The sequence below is a fragment of the Oryctolagus cuniculus genome, chromosome 6, assembly GCF_051225735.1.
Source record: "Oryctolagus cuniculus isolate XC-2025 breed Fujian yellow rabbit chromosome 6, ASM5122573v1, whole genome shotgun sequence".
Lineage (NCBI taxonomy): Eukaryota > Metazoa > Chordata > Mammalia > Lagomorpha > Leporidae > Oryctolagus > Oryctolagus cuniculus.
Genome location: NC_142872.1, coordinates 101,227,376 through 101,247,122, shown reverse-complemented (window position 1 = coordinate 101,247,122; position 19,747 = coordinate 101,227,376). Strand labels below are relative to the sequence as shown.

Here is a 19,747-nt window from a genome sequence, read left to right as displayed (position 1 = left end):
TGGTTTTTCCTCTTCACGTTAACATCTTTGGTATCACATCCAATTTCCCAGTTTGAATTATCATCTATAATCTGCCAATTCCCAAATTTGCATCTCCTTTTGGAGCTAATCTTAATTACAAATCCGTATATCCCACTGCTTATTCAACATCTCTACTTGGAGCTAGTACCTCAGACGCACTTGAGATGAAAACAAAATTTTTTTAAAGATGTATTTATTTTTTCAAAGGTAGAGTCAGAGATCTTCCATCTGCTGGTTCACTCCCTAAATGGCCTCAGCGGCTAGGGCTGTGCCAGGCCGAAGCCAGGAGCCAGGACCTTCTTCTGGGTCTCCCACGTGAGTGCAGTGGCCCAGGGACTTGGGCCATCTTCTGCTGCTTTCCTAGGCACATTAGCAGGGAGCTGGATCAGAAGTGGAGCAGCTGGGACTCAAATCGGCACCCACATGTTATGCTGGCACTGCAGGCAGTGGCTTAACCTGCTGTGCCACAGTGCTGGCCCCAAAAACAAATTTCCCAAATCTGTTCTTTCTGTAGGTCAAAACCTTTACTCTACCCTTAATCTCTCTCACACACCTTAAATTCAACCCATCAGCAATTTATGTATTAGCTATATCTTAAAATATATCCAAGAGCAGAGCAGCCCGAGCACGTCACATATGGTAAATCTGGATTCTATTATTCGCTGTTTAATTTATTGCAGCAGGCTTCCTAGTGATTGCCTTGCTTTCCGTGTGGCCCTCCTCAATCTATTTTGCACACATTTGCTAAGTCTAAACATGTCATTCCTCTGCTCCAAATACTCTACTAGCCTTCCAGCTCCTTCAGAATAAGTGACAAGCTCTTTGGAATGGCCAATAAACCCTGCATGTCCTGTACTCCCACTGCTTCTGACTTTATATCCTACTCCCCTTCTACTTCTACAGCCCCTGCTCCAGTCACATTGGTCACGTGGGAACTCCATAAATACACAATATACTCCTAACTCAAGGTCTTTGTACTTATCTTCCTCTTTAACGGAATGCTGTTCCTCCAGGTGTCCTGTTACTTTACTTATATCCAATTGGCTGACATCATTTACAAGAAACTGCCCCAATCTATTTATTTTCGTATACATCCTAATTATCAGTGTTCAATCAGTCACATGATATTAAAAAAAATTCATTCTCATAGTTCAAGAAACCATGAAGTGACACTTAAAAAAATTAACTGGTTCTTCTGAATACACATGTACACATAGACACACACATGCACTAAAAGGAAATAAATATTAAAACTAGAAAAATATATTCATTTTACATAGCAAATCAGACTCTCAACATAATAGCTACATTAAAATCATTGATGGGTGATAGGATCAATAATTTTGCTAAAAGTATTCTAAAAAAAATAAAACTTTAATGGAAACTACCCTCATTAATTGAAGCCGATTTTCAAGACAGCTTTGAAGAAATAGTTATAGCTTTTATTTCTAAAATTTGTATAGCATTACATACTCTAGAGTGCATAGAGTATTTAAATAAACCATTTAAATAAAAGTTTATAAAGGCATATGAGTTTCGTAACTCTGAATTAGAGGGTTGACTGTTCTAAAACACGCCATCTGAAATTTCTGCAGGCGGAAGGGCGTCCTGTTGACTGGAAAATGACCTCACTGTATTGGAGAACCGCTGTGCATTCACTGCATACCCTATGGCTGCAAACCACCCGCTCTAACGTTAGGATCACGCTGTTCTATGAGCTCTACCTTGCCCAGAGTTAGCACGTGGTTTATAAAAGGGCAACATCAGCTGCTTCAACTTGAGTTAGCCTCAGGTTAATTTAAAAAAAAAAAAGGTCTGCGGAAAGGCGCTTTTTGTTTGTTTGTTTACTCTGTTTTCCCAAATTACCTTAAATTTACCTTTGTTATGTTCAAAGATTTATTTATTTATTTGAAAGGCAGAGTTACAGAGAAGCAGAGGCAGAGAGAAAGAGAGAGATTGACTGATCTTCCATCAGCTGGTTCACTCCCCAGATGGCTGCTATGGCAAGCACTGGGCCAGGCCAAAGCTGGGAGATCATCCCAGTCTCCCACATGGGTGGCAGGGGCCCAGAGACTTGGGCCTTCTGCTGCTGCTTTCCCAGATGCATTAACAGGGAGCTGGATTAGAAGTGGAGCAGCTTGGGACTCCAATAAGCACCCAAATGGGATGCAGGTGGGTGCTTCAGGTGGCAGCTTTACCTGCTGCAACACAGCACTGAACCCTATGTTTTTTAAATTATGTTTTAAAGTCAGAGAGACAAGTTGCGATATCTTCCACTGTTGGCTCATTCTCCAAATTCCTGCAACCAGGTGGGGTTGGGCCAAGGCAATAAGCCAGGAGGAGGCAAGAACACAATCTAGGTCTCCTAAGTAGACATGGGTTCAAGTTGTGACTGCTCCACTTTCAATCCAGTTCCCTGCTACTGAGGCCAGGAAAGCAGCAAGAGATGACCCATTTACTTGTGTCAGGGCCATCCGCATAGGAGACCCAGATGAAGCTCCTGGCTTCGGCCTGGCCCAGCCCTGGCCGTTGCGACCGCACAGGAAGTGCATCAGTAGATAATGATCTTCTGTTTCTCTCTCTGCGATTCTTTCAATCAACAAACCTTTAAGTAAATAAATAAATTTTTAAAAAAATGAAAATAGGAAATTTGTTTAATTTTACTTGAATGGTTTTCCTCTTTTGGAACAATAGCGACACAATGACAGAAAATTACCATTCCAAGCATTTATTAGAGGGAGATCTTATGGTAGAATATTCCAGAAACTGTTCTTATACAGCTGAAATACGGCCTGGCATAATATGAGGGTCCTCAAAAAAATTCACAGATATGTGTATTACCAAAAAAAAAACCTGTATGAACGTCAAACTTTTTACACCAGCATAAATAAATTTTTAAGTTTATTTTTTTCCTAAACTCACTGAAGTCCACTTGTACTGGTACATAATAGGTATTTAAAGAACATTTATACAGGCAGCATCAAAAATTCCTGTTTTCACATATCATGATGCAAAAATTTACCAATTTGACCTAACAATCTGACTCTTCTTCCTATAAAAACAGAACCTGTGAGTTCAGAGGTACAATCAATCTGAAAAAAATATTCTAAGACTACAAAACAAGTCATTATTTAATCAGATCTGTGAGACTTACAACATAATTAGTGAAGTTCTAATATCAGGAGTCTAAGACACTATATTTTTATAATAAAAATATCTGACACATAATTCATTTATGGTCAGATGGTAAAAAGCATATGATGCATTTCACACGTAATCTGCACATTATCCTATAGCCTGAAATCTGCTGATTTCAGTAAACACATATGCTGAAGCATTTAAAAAATTCTCACATCAGCATGCACCAACCTAGCCAACCCAAACCATTACAACAATATTTGCCCACTAGCGTAGAAACAAAAAGATTTGTTTTTAAAAAGGAAGCAAGTGAGATAGTCACGGGAAGGAATGAATGTGTTATCTCACATCTGTAACTGAGAAACTCCCTACTGATAGAAAATGAAGTACACCCACTCTTATATCAACATCATCTACTGTTACCCCCTGACCAACCAATCTCATTCTTTAAGTGAATCACTGCTTTAGTTTTAAAAGGTTAAGAAATGAAGCTTTTCCAAAGAAAATTAACTCTGGCATAAAAATTAAGTGCTTTACATTTTTAAGCTGATACAGTTTGCCAAACTACAATTATCTCTCTAAATCGCATTACTGATTGTGTAGTGTGAATAGAACAAAGGTGGGATATATCAAGATATACTTTAAGGGTGGGCTCTGTGGTGCAGCTGGTAAAGCTGCCACTTGGAATATCCTTATCCCACATCAGAGTAGCATCTACTTGGTGCTTCCATCTAGTTTTCTGATGATGCATCTGGGAAGCGTCTGGGATGCAGCAGAAGATGGTCCAAGAACTTGGGTTCCTACTACAAACACGGGAGACCCAGATGATGTTCCTGGCTCCTGCGTTTGGTCTACCCCGGCTCCAGCTGTTGCAGGCATGTGGGGAGTGAATCAATAGATGGAAGATCTATCACTCTGCTTTTCAAATAAAGAACTAAATCTTTAAAAAAAAGAGTAATTCTTCAGTTTTCACTTGTATTGATTATGACTGTGGCCATAATACTTGTAATAGTAATCATCTGAGCGTAGCCAAGATAAATGAACCATTTTTTTTCTATGACTTTATAAACTCTATTATAACTTTTGAAAAGAAAGTACACAAAACAAAAATAAAACAAAGGCAGAGAGGACTTTTTGAATTACTAGTGGAAATGAAATTGATGCAATTTAGGGACTGGATAACACTGCTAATAATACGGGTAACATCACTTTAATTTTGTAGCAAGAACTTGTTATAGACTGAATACTTGTGTGCCTCCAAAATCCACATGTATCCCAATCCCAATCCCAATGTAACTGTTTTGGAGAAAAGATCTTTAGGGTAATTAACGTTAAATACAGACATAAGAGCAGGGCCCTTATCCTACACGATTAGTGTCCTTAGAAGAAGAGACAGAAGGGAGTAAACACTGTCTCCATGCACCAGGTGAGGACACAGGGAAGGTAGCTGCCTGCAAGCCTGGCAGAGAGCCCTCATGAGGAACTGAATCAGCAGGCACCTTGCTAATGGACTCCCCAACTTCCACAACGGTCAAAAGCAAGTGTCTGTGGTTTATACCACACAGCCTGTGGCATTTTGTTACAGCAGCTCAAGAAGACTAATGTGGAATTCTTTATATCAAATATGAGCATACAGATTACGTGCACAAGCCCGGCTACTATGCAACAGCAGAAAGTACTTATGTATTTGGACAAAGGACACCAGAAATACATGAAATACATGTAGATTGCTCATCCTGCTTAGCAGGTCAAGATCCCACACAACTTTGAATTCTGGAGACAACACAGTTTTAGGTGAAAACACTTATCTCACACACACACACACACACACACACACACATATATATATCATTCGTTCTTTTTGATGTTATTGTTTTTCACAAGAATTTAGAGAACATTACCTTGGGCAATGTGAGGCAGGCTTATGAAATGGACAGAGCTGTTCTACTGTTGTTTCACAAGTCACAGCCTGAACTGCAGAATTCAAACATAAAACAATAAATCCTTTGGAAGCAATACCACAATATAAAGCAGCAAGATAATTATATGAAAAAGTGCTTACCTGTTACTTTAGAGACTGTAAAGGAATTAGCAGATTGGTATTTGCTGAGGACAAATAAGAGTAAAAAAATTTTAGAAATCATCATTAGCATAATTTTATTATCTTTTAGTCAATGAATTTTTTTAAACATCTGTATTACAACAGTTAGGTAAGTAGTATTATAAGAATACAACATCTATTTTATGCTAAGTCCATATTACCTTCATGGATATACCAAATTATCATCATTCCTAACATTAGACATAGGTCTCTTTTCATTGTTAACCTCAAGAATTTATAGATAATAGAAAAAGCAATACATGTCTATATATTTGTTTCCTATCAAAATTAATTTTCAAATTTTAATCCTGCATTTCCATATAGCCAAACTATTTAATCCTTCACAATAGTATATACAAGGTAGTGTTGTTGAGACTGCAAATAATTAAGTACCTTATGGGATTGTGCATTAGTCATTTTCTATTTCACCTAGTATATCTAGTAAATTACCTACGGTGAATAAATGGACCTCTTCTCATTACATACACTATTTAAAACAGGAATATAAGATTAAGCACACTATTACATATCAAAATTTTAATTGGTTGATGTATATACTGATTCTCAGAAAACCCTCTATTGCAAAGGATAAGCCTTCTTTGGACTGGTACTTAAATAAGGTACACCCTCCAAATATATTAGCTCAGAATTGAAGTTGTAAAATATCTTGAATCTTTTTTATTTTTGTTTGCTCCAACATTTAATATCACCTACAATGTGCCCAAAAGATGTAACATTGTTTGAGGCACAAACATAGAACCTACTAAATGCAGTCAATTTCATGTTTTAAGGTAATTCCTCTAATAGATATAAGCAAAAATTAATTTAGATGAAAAAAGTAAATAATAGAGCAAATGTTCTTTGGTATAACATCCACTATTTGGCTTACTAAAGCTAATAACTAATTACTATTTATTGAAGGAAATCAATGTTTGCTGAATAAGTTAACTAATAAATATCACAAACATATTTTACTAAAGAGAGCTTCTGATAATGGCTGAAAATCACACATCAAACTTTTGAACAAAAGTGTACACATAGGAGATCATTAAATTTGTGAGAGTATATAAATTTTTTTTATAATTATGAATTCTAACTTAACCCTTCTGTTAAGTTTCATATAGCTATATAGTCACAACAGAAAGAAATTTTGGTACATTTCCTAACAGGCACTTTGCAAGAGGACTTAGAAGAAACAAGACACTACAAAATATTTCAAAAGTCCACGAAGTTCAAAATGCTTATGGATAGGGTGGGCATTGTGGCACAGCAGATTAAACCATTGCTCGTGGTGACCAAACACCATATCAGAGTGCCAGGAATGAGTCCTGGCTAGTCTGCTTTTGATCCAGTTTCCTATAATTATGCCTGGGAGACAGCAGACACAGCCCAAGTACTTGTGTGCCTGTCATCCACATCAAAGACCCTGATGGAGTTCATGTCTCCTGGAGTTGGCCTAGCCCTGTCCCGGTGGTTGCAGCATTTGCAGAGTGAATCAGTAGATGGAAGATCTTTCTGTGTCACTCTATCAGATAAATAAATATATCTTGAAAGAAAAAACTCATGGAAAATCTATATTATCTTTAAATTCCATTTTCTACAAACTTGTTTTTTTTTTTTTTAAAGATTTCATTTTTTTATTTGAGAGGCAGAGTTATAGACAGTGAGAGGGAGAGACAAGAGAGAGGTCTTCCATCTGCTGGTTCACTCCCCAAATGGCTGTAATGGCCAGTGCTGAGCCTATCCAAAGCCAGGAGCCAGGAGCTTCTTACAGATCTCCAAAGCGGGTACAGGAGTCCCAGTACTTGGGCCATCTTCTACGGCTTTCCCAGGCCACAGCAGAGATCTGGATTGGAAGAGGAGCAACCGGGACTAGAACCGGAGCCCATATGGGATGTGGAGGATTAACCTACCATGCTACAGCGCCGGCCTCTTCCCCTGAATTTTAAAAAAATGCAGTGCTTTGGAATAAGGTATTTCCTACACTTAAGAAGCATTTTAAAAGTTAAGCAATGCTTTTCATGTTGTGTTAAAGTACATATAAACTGACAAAAGATGATACAGTATTTTACATAGAGAATTTTTCAAATGCAGTTTTCCTATTAATTTATCTTGTTAATAATGTTTTTACTGCATGAAACAATTTTCTCTAAATAGAGAAGGAAAAATAGGCAAATTAATTAGCCTTCTATGGAGTACTTTATAACTGGAAAATGCCTTGCTTTACATTGGGAATCAACTATAAATGTATACATTTTTAATGTTACACTTGAAAGTTGAGTTTTCAAGACCCTCTGTAAACAGAAATGTTCAGCTTTGAATTCAGGTGATTTTTCTTCCTCTCCCACCCACCCCCTGGAAATTTCATAGTTCAATTGAATCTTGAAAGTTACGAACTTCTCTCTTCTATGCTTTGCTCTAAAAGAAAGTGTTAGTTTACTGTTACAACTTAAAATCACCTGGTCCAAAAGATCATCTGGATACTCACCCAATTGTTTGAACACCATTTCTATTAGACTTGATGAAATAATGTTTTCTTCCTTGTCTAGTGATATCTACCCAACCACCATCATTGTCTATTATACCATAATGAATTGCAGCTCTACAGATGCTGGATTGCTTGGGAAAAAAAAAAAAGAAGATAAAAGGATGTCAAAATATCAGAACTCCATATAAGACACAAACACTTATTAACTACATGACTTCAAATGAATTGAACATTTCTGAGCAAAATACCTACACTTATAGTGATTTTTTACACTAAAACTTGAAAAATTATATAGAAAGATTCTTTTCCCAAATAATTGTACTTATAATACTTACCATTTCATAATGTACACTGCCAATAACTTTAGCTTTACTATCCAAACAGCCAGCAGGGCATTCATACCTAGTGAAGGTAATTGGGAACAAAATTTAGTTTCTCGGAATGTCAGCATTAAATGAAAATATTTCATGTATTCTGTCAGTTAGTTTTGAGAATCATAACAGATATTACCTATTGCAGGTTGTTCCTTTGCACTGATCTCTTAATCTTACTTCGCAAGAAACAATTTGGGCTAAAAAGAAAAAAAAAACAACCAAATAATATGAAAGCAGCTATGATTCACCATATACATTATAATGACAAGTTTTTTTCTTTACTAAGATGTTTAAATTAATGAAGTGTAGACAGATATGCAATGGTCTTACACATTTGCTGTGTGCTTATGACTTCATTTCTGTTACTGTCATCCGATCTTGTCTGAACATAGGTATCACGGACTTGTGACTGCTGCCGTTCAATTTCATTTGTTTCTTCTTCCCGAGGAGGATAATACCTGTCTGACCCTTCTGTTAAGGAGAATGTTGTAATAAGTATGAATCCCATTATACATCAATACAAATGATCAAATAATTTACCTTTATATATCGGTTTAACATTTAAAACCAAAACCCTCCATACTGCTTTTGTCACTGGTTTTAGCTTAAGGTGGGACTCTTTTGTACTGAATCAGAATAAATGAAATACATGCAGAGACTTTGAGCTCCTGATTTGTTTATGTGTTTTGTTTTCATAATGAAACTATGAAATCTGCACAGTGATCTCATAAAGTCAGGATTCAGTAAATTTGAATTTGTTTCCTCAAATGAAATCAGATTCTTTAATGATTTACTTATTTATTTATTTGAAAGGCACAATGACAGAGACAGGGAGACAGCAAGAAATTTTCCATCTATTGGTTAATTCCTCAAATGCCGGCAACATCCAGGGTAGTGCCATGCCAAAGCCAGAAGCCAGGAACTCCACACAGGTCTCCTGCATGGGCCCAGCTTGGGTCATCCTTCCATACTTTCCTAGTCACATCAGAAGGGAGCTGGATCAAAAGCACAGCAGCCCAGACTCAAACCTGATAGGGGCTCACAGTGGATGCAAGTTGTGGCTTAATCAGCTGTGCCACAACTCAGCAGAAATCCTAACAATTCTATCTTCAGGAGGATCATGTTTAGAATTCTCCCAAATGGGAATTAGATCTAAACAAGGATTAACATGCCTTGTTTCTCATTACAGGACCTGTTTCCATGGAAAGGCTTGTCTATCTGGGGAGGAAATTCAACATGTAGAAATTTAAACTTTGAATTTTTTCCCAGATGGCTTATATTCAAGGGCTTAACAGTGACACTTTGTAAAGGTGAATTATTTTCACGTTTGTCCAAGAATTGAGAATCCAGAAAACAGGAAATATGAATTCAGAGGAAAGTCAATTTTCAGTACACTACAGAAGTTTTTGGTGAAGGGGCAGGCAGGGTGCAGGTTTAGGGGAGTGGAAAACACTCACCCAATAGCAAAAATGCTGCAAAGGCTTCCAGGATTTTAAAAATGGCTTACATAATCGAGTGACATATATGGGCATATGTATATGTATGTGAGAGCACTACTTTTACAACAGTTTTACAGTACTACATTTTTTGTTATTTTGGCTTGAGAATTTGTATTGAGCAAGGTCCAATTAGATACATGAATGGAGGGCCGGCACTGTGGTGCAGGGGGGTTAACGCCCTGGCCTGAAGCGCTGGCATTCTACATGGGTGCCGGTTTGAGACCCGGCTGCTCCACTTCCAGTCCAGCTCTCTGCTATGGCCTGGGAAAGCAGTAGAAGATGGGTCAAGTCCTTGGGTCCCTGCACCTGTGTGGGAGACTAGGAAGAAGCTCCTGGCTCCTGGTCTCAGATCAGTGAAGCTCCGGCCATTGAGGCCAATTGGGGCGTGAACCATCGGATCTCTCTCTCCTCTCTCTCTCTCTCTCTCTCTCTGCCTCTCCTCTCTGTGTAACTCTTTCAAATAAATAAAAAAAAATTTTAAAAAGATACATGAATGGATACTTTCATAAAAACTTTTAAGTGCTAAAAATAAATTGTATTAAATACTTCAAAACCACCAACAGTTATGTTAGTCAACAATATAATAGTCAATAATATAATAGCTTTAAGAATACAAACATACTTCTCACTCTAGTGTAATTTCAAAGTGGAACTGGAAGTGACTATCTGAAATAATCATGAAACTTTCTTTTAAATATGCAGTTATAAGAGAATTATTGTTATAAATATTTTAAATTAATTCTTCAAAATATTTGAAAGAGCTCTGTAAACTTTTCATGTAATAATTAGCATGCACTCTTGGCTTTTCTAATGCGAATTAATGTACAGCTGGATTAAAACATCAATCAAAGTGAATATTACAACAAAACAGCACTGACCTTTGTAGCACAGATTTTCTCTACAGCCCCCTCCAAAACTAGGTGGGCAAGCAGAGCATGGCCGTCCATGTTTGTAAGGGGCGTGGCCCCACCAGTTTCCCCTAAAGAGATGATCCATCCATTAACAGGGAGTCTAACAGCACAATTTGTAAGATGTTAAAAAACATTACTAAGGCTCTTCTAACTAATGATTTTGATGTGCTAGATTTAAGACATTTGCAAATTTTACTATAATAGTGTCCTTTGGGTTACAGGTTTAAATATAGATTACTGCTGCATTTTTTTTGAAAGTTTTCTAAGGCATCTTCTGTGTATACTGTTAAAAATTTTACAAATCAAATTTTTGCATGAAACAACTCTGCTATGGAATATACACCTATAGTCTATGTTTTTAATAAAAACACACTTTAGACTCAATTCATCATGAGAATTATGTAGTATTTTCAGTGTGATCACTTAAATAGTTTTTACACAGAGCAAAAGACACTTCTCAACCTATAGTTCCTAATCATCAATTAATAAAAATTAATAAATCTTTATGGAATATATAAATTGACATAAAATATATTCCCTGTATCCCCAAAGATCATATTTTCAATTTTCAAATTCTCTTGAAGCCCCAACTTTTACATATCACATAACTAATCATCACCACATTAAATACAATGAATTAAGACAATAAACTTTACTCAATTCACACCACAAATGAGAAAAGAAATATAAGAATATAAAGTAGCTTTCCATTTTTAAGAAAAATTTACATGTGAAAGTAATGTTTTATCCACTTACTTTGGGGAATAATTGCACACCAAGTAGACAGCTTTGGGCCAGATCTGTCCCCAGATGTTCATATTGTGGCACAAATTAATGGCACAGCCTATTCTGCTACTTGTTGCCCATACCACCTACATCAGAGAACAGAAAGGCTCAGAGATAACAGGCTCAAATGAAAAAAGCCAGCAACTTATCCAACAGAAAAAATGTACAAAACTGATCTTGAGAAAGCCACATGTATCTATCCAAATGAAATGAGGAAATATCAAAAGGGGTATTTTTCTTGTGACTTTGGATAGTCCCTAACTCAAATATACACAGAGATCTATAAGTAAAGAGCTCTATCTGGTATAAAACATAAGCATTTTCAGAATGTAAGCTCACTACATAATTCCAAAGTTATATCTTCACAAAGTTATATGTCATATTAATATTTCAGTGTAGACATATATCTATCCAAGAACAGAATTCTATCTTCAACACAAAGTACTCAAGCAAAAATTCAGGTGTTCAAATTTCTTACATAACATGATCTCTTTACTGTGTCACTAGTTGTCAGGTAGCTTGTAGCTAATCTTAGTCTTGTCACATGCAAAGCACATAGAACATCAGTATGCTTTATATTTACTGAAAAGAGGTCATAGAAATCTGGAAACTTAACTCAGTGGTGAGCTTCACCTAAATGAATCTGCCTTTGTTTGATTTAGAAATGCAGAATATATCCAATGCCAAATGTGAGCACATTTGAAAAAGTTCATGGAAAGCGTATGCTGTTACCTACATTTTCCATAAACTTTTTGAAGCATCAGTAACAGTAAATATTGAATGCTACTGGTAAATAATACTATACTTTCCATTTTGGAACAAAAATTTTGACTTTGAAAATGGTAAATTTCTCTCCATGTACATGAGTTGGTGCCAGACTGAAAGGTTTCACTGAAACAATGTTTAGACCTTCTGAGGAGGTAATTACTTACAGTGTTTATAGAAATATGTCAGCCTATTCCACACAATCAACAAATATACTTTTCTGTATAGTATCTATTAGGGCTTGGCTACGAGTTTGGATGTCGAATGCCTCCTTAAGGCTCATGTGTTAAAAGCCTGGTCCACAGACCAGCACCGCAGTTCAATAGGCTAATCCTCCACCTAGCGGCGCCAGCACACCAGGTTGTAGTTCCGGTCGGGGCGCTGGATTCTGTCCCGGTTGCCCCCCTTCCAGGCCAGCTCTCTGCGGGGCGCTGGATTCTGTCCCGGTTGCCCCCCTTCCAGGCCAGCTCTCTGCTATGGCCCGGGAGTGCAGTGGAGGATGGCCCAAGTGCTTGGGCCCTGCACCCCATGGGAGACCAGGAGAAGCACCTGGCTCCTGCCTTCGGATCAGTGTGGTGCGCTGGCCACAGCGCACCGGCCGCGGCGGCCATTGGAGGGTGAACCAACGGCAAAAGGAAGACCTTTCTCTCTGTCTCTCTCTCTCACTGTCCACTCTGCCTGTAAAAAAAAAAAAAAAAAAAAAAGCCTGGAAGCCTGGTCCACAAACTCCTATGTTAACGGTACTAAGAGACAGAACTTAACCTAATTACGGTGTTTAGTGGGGAGGGCCTTTTGGAAGTGATTAGATTTTATGAGTTTTTTAGGGTAAAGCACCCTTGACCGAATCATGACTTTGTAAGGAGAGACAATGAATCCCTTCTTGCCATGTGAAAGCCACTGCCTGCAGTGCTGGCATCCTCTATGGATGCTGGTTCAAGTCCCAGCTGCTCTGCTTCCAATGCAGCGGCATTCTAACCCACCCTGGATAGCACCAGAAGATGGCCCAAGTACTTGGCTCTCTACCATCCACGTGGGAGTCCCACATGGAGTTACGGTTCCTGCCTCACCCAGCCCCGGCCATTGCAGCCATTCTGCTCTGTGCTGCCTGAGGATCAGCCAGCGAGAATGCCATCACCAGATGCAAAATCAACTGGACTATGAACCTCAAAATCATGAGCTAAACAATGCTTTGGTTTTTTTAAAGTTGGTTTTCTCAGATATTTCATTGTCATAATGAGAAGCTGATAAATACAACAACCAGACAAAGGAACATAAGGAAGATGCATAGTCAGTAGCCTAATTCTCCTATGGGTATCCTAACTCAATTTGGAGGAAAGGAATAAAATACGCCTCAAACATACCTGGGTATAATGAGTGCACACAGGACCAGAACATCTGAATGGGCAGTAAGGGTTGCATTCATGTTCATATGGGTAGCTAAAGTCTTTCACCTCATCATACCATGCTTGTACATGAAAAGTTGGGGGCCTGTATCTATCAGAAAGAAAATAATCACAAAGAGCAAGAAAAGCAAGGTTAGCAAAATATAAAATACTGCAAAATAGATTGATAAAGCTTGATAGAAAGATATCTTAAATATCTATGTCCATTACATGATTAATATACTAACGTTTTAAAACAAAGATAAGTTTACAAAACTGCTGAGTCATATGGCATGATATTTGGTTTTTGTTGTCTTATAATAACTTATCTGTCTTCTAGGCAGCAAGCCTCTGAAAATGTGCAATGACGAATTAATAAACATTTCATTTCAAACTCTTACATTTGCAAAAACAAAGAGTTGCACGTTACCTACCTTCCCCAATGTGCTCCCAAGTTCTGCCCAATGGATGGCAATAAGTTTGCAGGTCCATGCTCCCACAAACAAGTTTCAGCCCAGGATTCTGCAGATCTTTCCAGTTCTACATCCCATGTCTAAAGTTTAAAACACAAACAAAATACAGATATATACACATAATGTACAAACACAGACACTGAACTGAACTCTACTGAGTTCTTATGTTTTTCTCCCTTCTTTGCAAAGTCAACACCTTAGTCCGGGTTCTCATCCTTTCTCACCTAAATTTTTGAACTAGCCTGATTCTCTCCTTGACCACATCTTCTTTCCTCTTATCTGCCCAACAACTTGTCAGAACTACCAAAATGATTTCAAATCCATGTAACTCCTCTGCTTAAATTGTCCAAAAAGTCCTTCCACACATGAAGTCCAAGGTCCTTATTTCTTAATGTAATATCTTTTGCCGGCATTATTTTCTCTGCTTTCTCTCAGGCAGACCCTATTATTTATCAATATAATACATTCTCTGTGATCTATTTTCAATTCTATTAGAAGTAAGCTCTTTCTTCCTTAGGCTCTTAAAGTTTTGTTGTTATGTTTCTTTGTTTAGCACCTAATAAACTGCAGTGTCGGTACTGTTTGACATGTCTATTTCACAAAACTATATATTGCTTTGGGGTAATTACTTACATTGGGCATATCTGGCCAACTTTCTCTCACATACACAGATGACTAAATGTTTGTTGAATATAGGAAGGATTAATAAATTTGATTCTCACAAAATACATTACTTTTAAACAAAAATTTATTAAGCGTCACTAATTCAGAATTTTGAAATAATTTATAAAGAATTAAAATTATAAAATGATTACTGAAATAAACATCAAATACTGGGCTTAGTAGTCAATTTTTCTTTTAAATTATTTACTAATTGAAAGAGTTAGAGAGGGAGAGACCGACAAAGAGATTGATCTTCCATCCACTGTTTCACTCCCCAGATGGCCAAATAGGGCTAGAAGTTTCTTGCTCGTCTCTTATGTGGCTGGCAGGGGGCCCAAGCACTTGAGTCACCCTCTGCTGCTCTCCCTAGGCCATTAGCAGGGAACTGGATCATAAGTGGAGCAGCTGGGACATGAAATGGTGCCCATATGGGATACTGGTGTTGCAGGCAGTGGCTTTACCCACTAGACCATAACGCCAGTCCCCCCAACTTGTTTTTAACTCAAAGAAACGGGTTGTACTTAAATGTGATGGTAAAAGCATAAAGTAGAACTGGATTCTACGTTGCCACTATAATTACAGCACTCTGGACATGACAGAGGACAGAAAAAGAGTCTACGGAACAGAACAGGGAACAACCGAAGGCAACAGCAATGAAGTTACAGAAGAGCAAAGACTGAAATGATGTTTAGACTTAAATTCCTAGAAGTTAGTGAGAGATCAAAGGTAAATGGTGAGCAAAGAGAAAAGGCAAAGAATGATCAGGTTACCAAACAGGGAGAAAGTGAATATAGGAAGAAAATGTATCTGAGTATTTTTTTAATTTTTAATTTTTAATTAGTTTTTAACAGATTCAATGTGATCTGCTGATATAATTCTAAGAACATAATATTCTCTTCCTCTCTCCCTCCCTGTGTATTTCTAGGCATATTTCAGAGGGGATGCAGGAAGACAGTATATGTCACATAGAGTGGGAATACACGATTGGGGTTCTAAAGAAAAAATATATACTGAAGATATGAGTTAAGTTATTTTCTCAGGGATTAATTTCTTCAAGTAAATTATATAGAAAGAGAATAGAAGTGAAAAAACGAAAGAGAAAACAAATGAAAAAAAAAACAATCCCAGGGTTATTAAAATTGAAGATGAGAAAAAAATGTGATTATAAAAGTCAGGAAAATGGAATCAGAAATGTTAAAGGAAAACAAAAACCAGATTAAATTTTAGAAATGATGTGACAAGAAATTTGAAAAGTAGAGAATGAGCAATAGGTCAAGTGACACAGAGAATTCAAGAAAGATGAGGTTTGCTAAATACTACTTCATGGTTAAGGGCAAATTAAAATCAATGACAGTAGAAATCAGGACACAAAAGATTAATGAGTGAACAGTAAGAGAAAGCAAGTGGGGGTTACTTTCTCAAAGCTTTAGAAAGGAAGAGGAGGTGAAACAGAAGGAAGGAAAGATGCCAGGATATAGGGAGAATCTGCTTGCTTGTTTTGATTTTTAAAGGACAGAAGAAGCCTAACCAAGAGTATAGTGGCACAACAGCTTAATTCTTTGCTTGAGATTCCCACATCCTGCATCAGAGTGCTGGTTTAAAGCCTGATTACTCCACTTTCTATCTTGCTTCCCACTAATGCATCCTGGGAAACAGCAGATGCTGGCTCAAGTGCTTAGCCCCCGTGACCCACATGGGAAATGCAGATGGAGTTCCAGGTTCCGGTCTTTGACCTGACCTAGCCGTGGCTGCTGCAGGCATTTTCCATTTGGAGAGTGAACCAGTGGACAGAAGATCTGTCAATCTCTCTTTTCTTTTAATAAGACTAGAGGCTGAAAGGAAAATAAACCAGAGAGAAAGAGGTGGCCCCTCAATCTATCTCTTCCACACTGTATGATAAGGAGAAATTTAATCAATTTATATATTTTCATAAATGAATATTTGCCTCATTTGACTGTAGGTATGAAATATGGAAAAATCAATGTTTTCAAAGTCACAAAATAAAATTTATATAAAACTAGAATAAGTATATTCTTACTACAATGACTCTTATTATCTAACAAAAGTATAAAATATATGGTTACATTCAAGTAAAAATTAGAAGCAAGAATCATTGATTTTCATAATTCCTTAATTTGCACTGAAATAATTTCAATTATTCAAGATGATCAGTTTTATGACACTGACATGTGAAACACATGCTATAACCATTAAGCAAGCAATTCATTTTTCAACAATAGGCATACTATGATTAACACCACTATTTGACTTAATTTTATAATTATATATTTTATTTATAATGTAAAGATATAAATTTAAGTTATTGTTATTGCCTATCCAAACAAAAATTAGGTAGGAAACAATGTATGGGACTGATGTCCCAGAAAATGGGAAAAATGCATTTCTTTTGTATCCAGAAAGCTAGAGAAATGAGAACCTCTCAAAAGCCAGCAGAATTCCAAACTAGAGCACCCCAACAGGTAGGAGACAAACTCTCGTCTTCAATCCTAGAAATCAGATTCTTATATACCACCACTTTCGCCATATGCACAGTAAAAAGCAAGCTCATATTCAAAGTGTAATCAATAACCAAATTAAATTATAAACAATTCCCAGATGGCTTTAAAAAATGCTTAGGAAACACTGTAATAGTTTTAAAATACCCTTCCCACAAAACAGTTGAAATTCTCTCCTCTCTCCTTCAATTTCAGCTGAACAGTAACACATTTCCCCCATACACACACCCCAGAAAACATCTATTTAAAGTATACAAAATTCATGTATTTCATAAATACAACTTCAGGAACATAGCGATTCTTCCCACCCACACCCCCACATCTTCTTCCTCTTCCCTCTCCTAGCCCCATTCTTATTTTTCACCGAGAGCTATTTGCAATTAACTTTATACATATAAGGTTAACCCTATACTAAGTAAAGAGTTCAACAAGTAGTAATGAAAAACAAAAAAATAACCCTGTTCCTCAACAGTCCGGACAGTGCTGTTCAAAGTCATCCCATCTCAAAGTGTCAATTCCATTGCGATGGCTTACCATAGGAATGTGTGTGCTCTATTAGCAACACACTTCTAATAAACAAAACAAGACTGTGTTATTTCTGAGGCTAGCTTGCAAAAACTCCATCTTTCCAGACTTTTATTTCTTTTAAGACATATCTTCACTGGCCTGAGCCAACAAATTAAGAGCATGGCTATTGTGAAGAGGCAGCAGGAAAGACAATACAGAGACCACACAGAAATGGAGACACAGGAATTGGCTCCAGCTGTGTGAATTTTCCCAGTCTAGTCACAAGACATGTGCGTTTGCCAGTCCTCAGACAATAGCAGTCCAGGTCATGGCAAACACCCTATAGGACCAGGAGTGAGGACCACCCAGCCAGCTGAATCCTCAGAGTTTCTGACCTCCACTCAAGGTCAATTTACTCTAGTTTGTCAGTTTTTCTTGTGAAACTGGATATGGATTCTGTTTAGCGAAGTACATAACTGGTTCCACACTCACAAATGTGTATATTTCAAAAGTTTATATATCTGTTCTACAGAAACTAGAATATGAACTAAAATAGATCATTCAAGTGCTTTAACTTTTCTTATTTGTAAAATGTGTCAGTTGAAATAGAAGGTTACTCAGATCACTTAGAGGATTGAAATTCATTTATTAATACAAGATATTAGCTGTTTTTAAGGTATGAGTTCGTTTTTCATTTAGCCCACAAACACAGGAAAGGAAACTGAATAAACTATAATACTGCTAAGATAAGAGCATATATTATTTTAATATAAGAAATAGGCAGAGAGGCATGCAACTAAAATTTATTTACGCATCAATATTTGATAAATATTAATTAGTAATAATTTAATACTTTTGAAAATCAAGCATGGATGTTTAGGTTAACTTCACTAATATGAGTAAAGATTTTTTTTAAAAAAATGTACTGAAAGTATAGCAGTCCTGGAAGAAATATTATGTCATGATAGCAGCACAGAATGTTTATTTTTATTCTACAACATATTTCAGGCTTTAAGAATACCAATAACTCATACTCATCCCATTTAAATGTAGGTTGGCTCTACACATTTCTATTTAAATTCAGGTTTGAAGATTAAATCAAGATGGCCTAAGACACTTATTGTTTTTTCTCTCTCTGAACTATTCACCCAGCACTAATTTTATTCACCCAACACTAATTTAAAGTCAAACCACACTAAAATTACCATTTCTTTATAAAATAGTACTTGAAGAATATAGAAACAAAAACAACTTTATTTTCCAACAGCATCTGTAAGTTGTTCCTTCTTAGAGCAAAGTTTCAATGAAGTTTTATTACTAAAAGAAAAATATAAAATACTACTGACATTTTAAATATTTTTAAGCAAATAAAACGTGTTTGTGAGTGTGAAATTTTAAAACTTGACAAAAGACATTGAAAAATGAACCTAGAAATACATAGCAATTTTAGTACTAAAATGCTATACTTACAAAAACTGGAAGTTATATATATATATCTCTAGACACATGGAAATTTAATTTATTTCTATACTCTGAAATCTGAATAAGCATACAATCATATTCTCACTAGCATATATGCTGTTCTGCTCTAGTAGTCATAAAATAGACAATTAATGATAGCTAGAAATTCTTCAAGAATGTAGTTTTTGGCACAGTTAAAGCTGCTAACTTACCACACAGTTGTGTCTCCATAAATTAGGTAAAAACAATCATCAGTGAAATAATTTTTCCTTCTCTTTGATAAGGAGAATAATTTCTTCTCTTAAAAATGATTACGTATTTTCAAGTCTATCTTCTGACTATAGCCTGAAGATTAATATCCTTTTGTTAACTGACGTTACAAGAATTCTAATAATTGGGGCCAGAGCTGTGGCACAGCAGGTTAAAGCCCCAGCCTGCAATGCTGGCATCCCATATGGGCGCCTGTAGAGTTCTGGCTGCTCCTCTTCCAATCCAGCTCTCTGCTATGGCCTGGGAAAGCAGTAGAAGATGGCCCAACTCCTTGGGCCCCTGCACCCGCATGGGAGATCTAGAAGAAGCTCCTGGCTCCTGGCTTCAGATCAGCTCAGCTCTGGCTGTTGCAGTCATTTGGCAAGTGAACCAGTGGAATGGAAGACCTCTCT

General features: G+C 36.9%; 1 protein-coding gene across 1 annotated transcript in view; it reads right to left on the bottom strand.

The window, feature by feature from the left end:
- The window catches only part of CRISPLD1 (cysteine rich secretory protein LCCL domain containing 1), a 50,389-nt gene that overhangs the window by 9,373 nt on the left and 21,269 nt on the right, over positions 1–19,747 (bottom strand). The window contains exons 3-12 of the mRNA XM_002710644.6: positions 13,900–14,018; positions 13,445–13,577; positions 11,289–11,404; positions 10,500–10,600; positions 8,453–8,593; positions 8,259–8,319; positions 8,084–8,150; positions 7,749–7,879; positions 5,222–5,265; positions 5,061–5,133 (exon numbers count right to left, since the gene is read on the bottom strand). Of these exons, the coding sequence (XP_002710690.3) occupies positions 5,061–5,133; positions 5,222–5,265; positions 7,749–7,879; positions 8,084–8,150; positions 8,259–8,319; positions 8,453–8,593; positions 10,500–10,600; positions 11,289–11,404; positions 13,445–13,577; positions 13,900–14,018 (986 nt within the window). The remainder of the gene's footprint in view (positions 1–5,060; positions 5,134–5,221; positions 5,266–7,748; positions 7,880–8,083; positions 8,151–8,258; positions 8,320–8,452; positions 8,594–10,499; positions 10,601–11,288; positions 11,405–13,444; positions 13,578–13,899; positions 14,019–19,747) is intronic.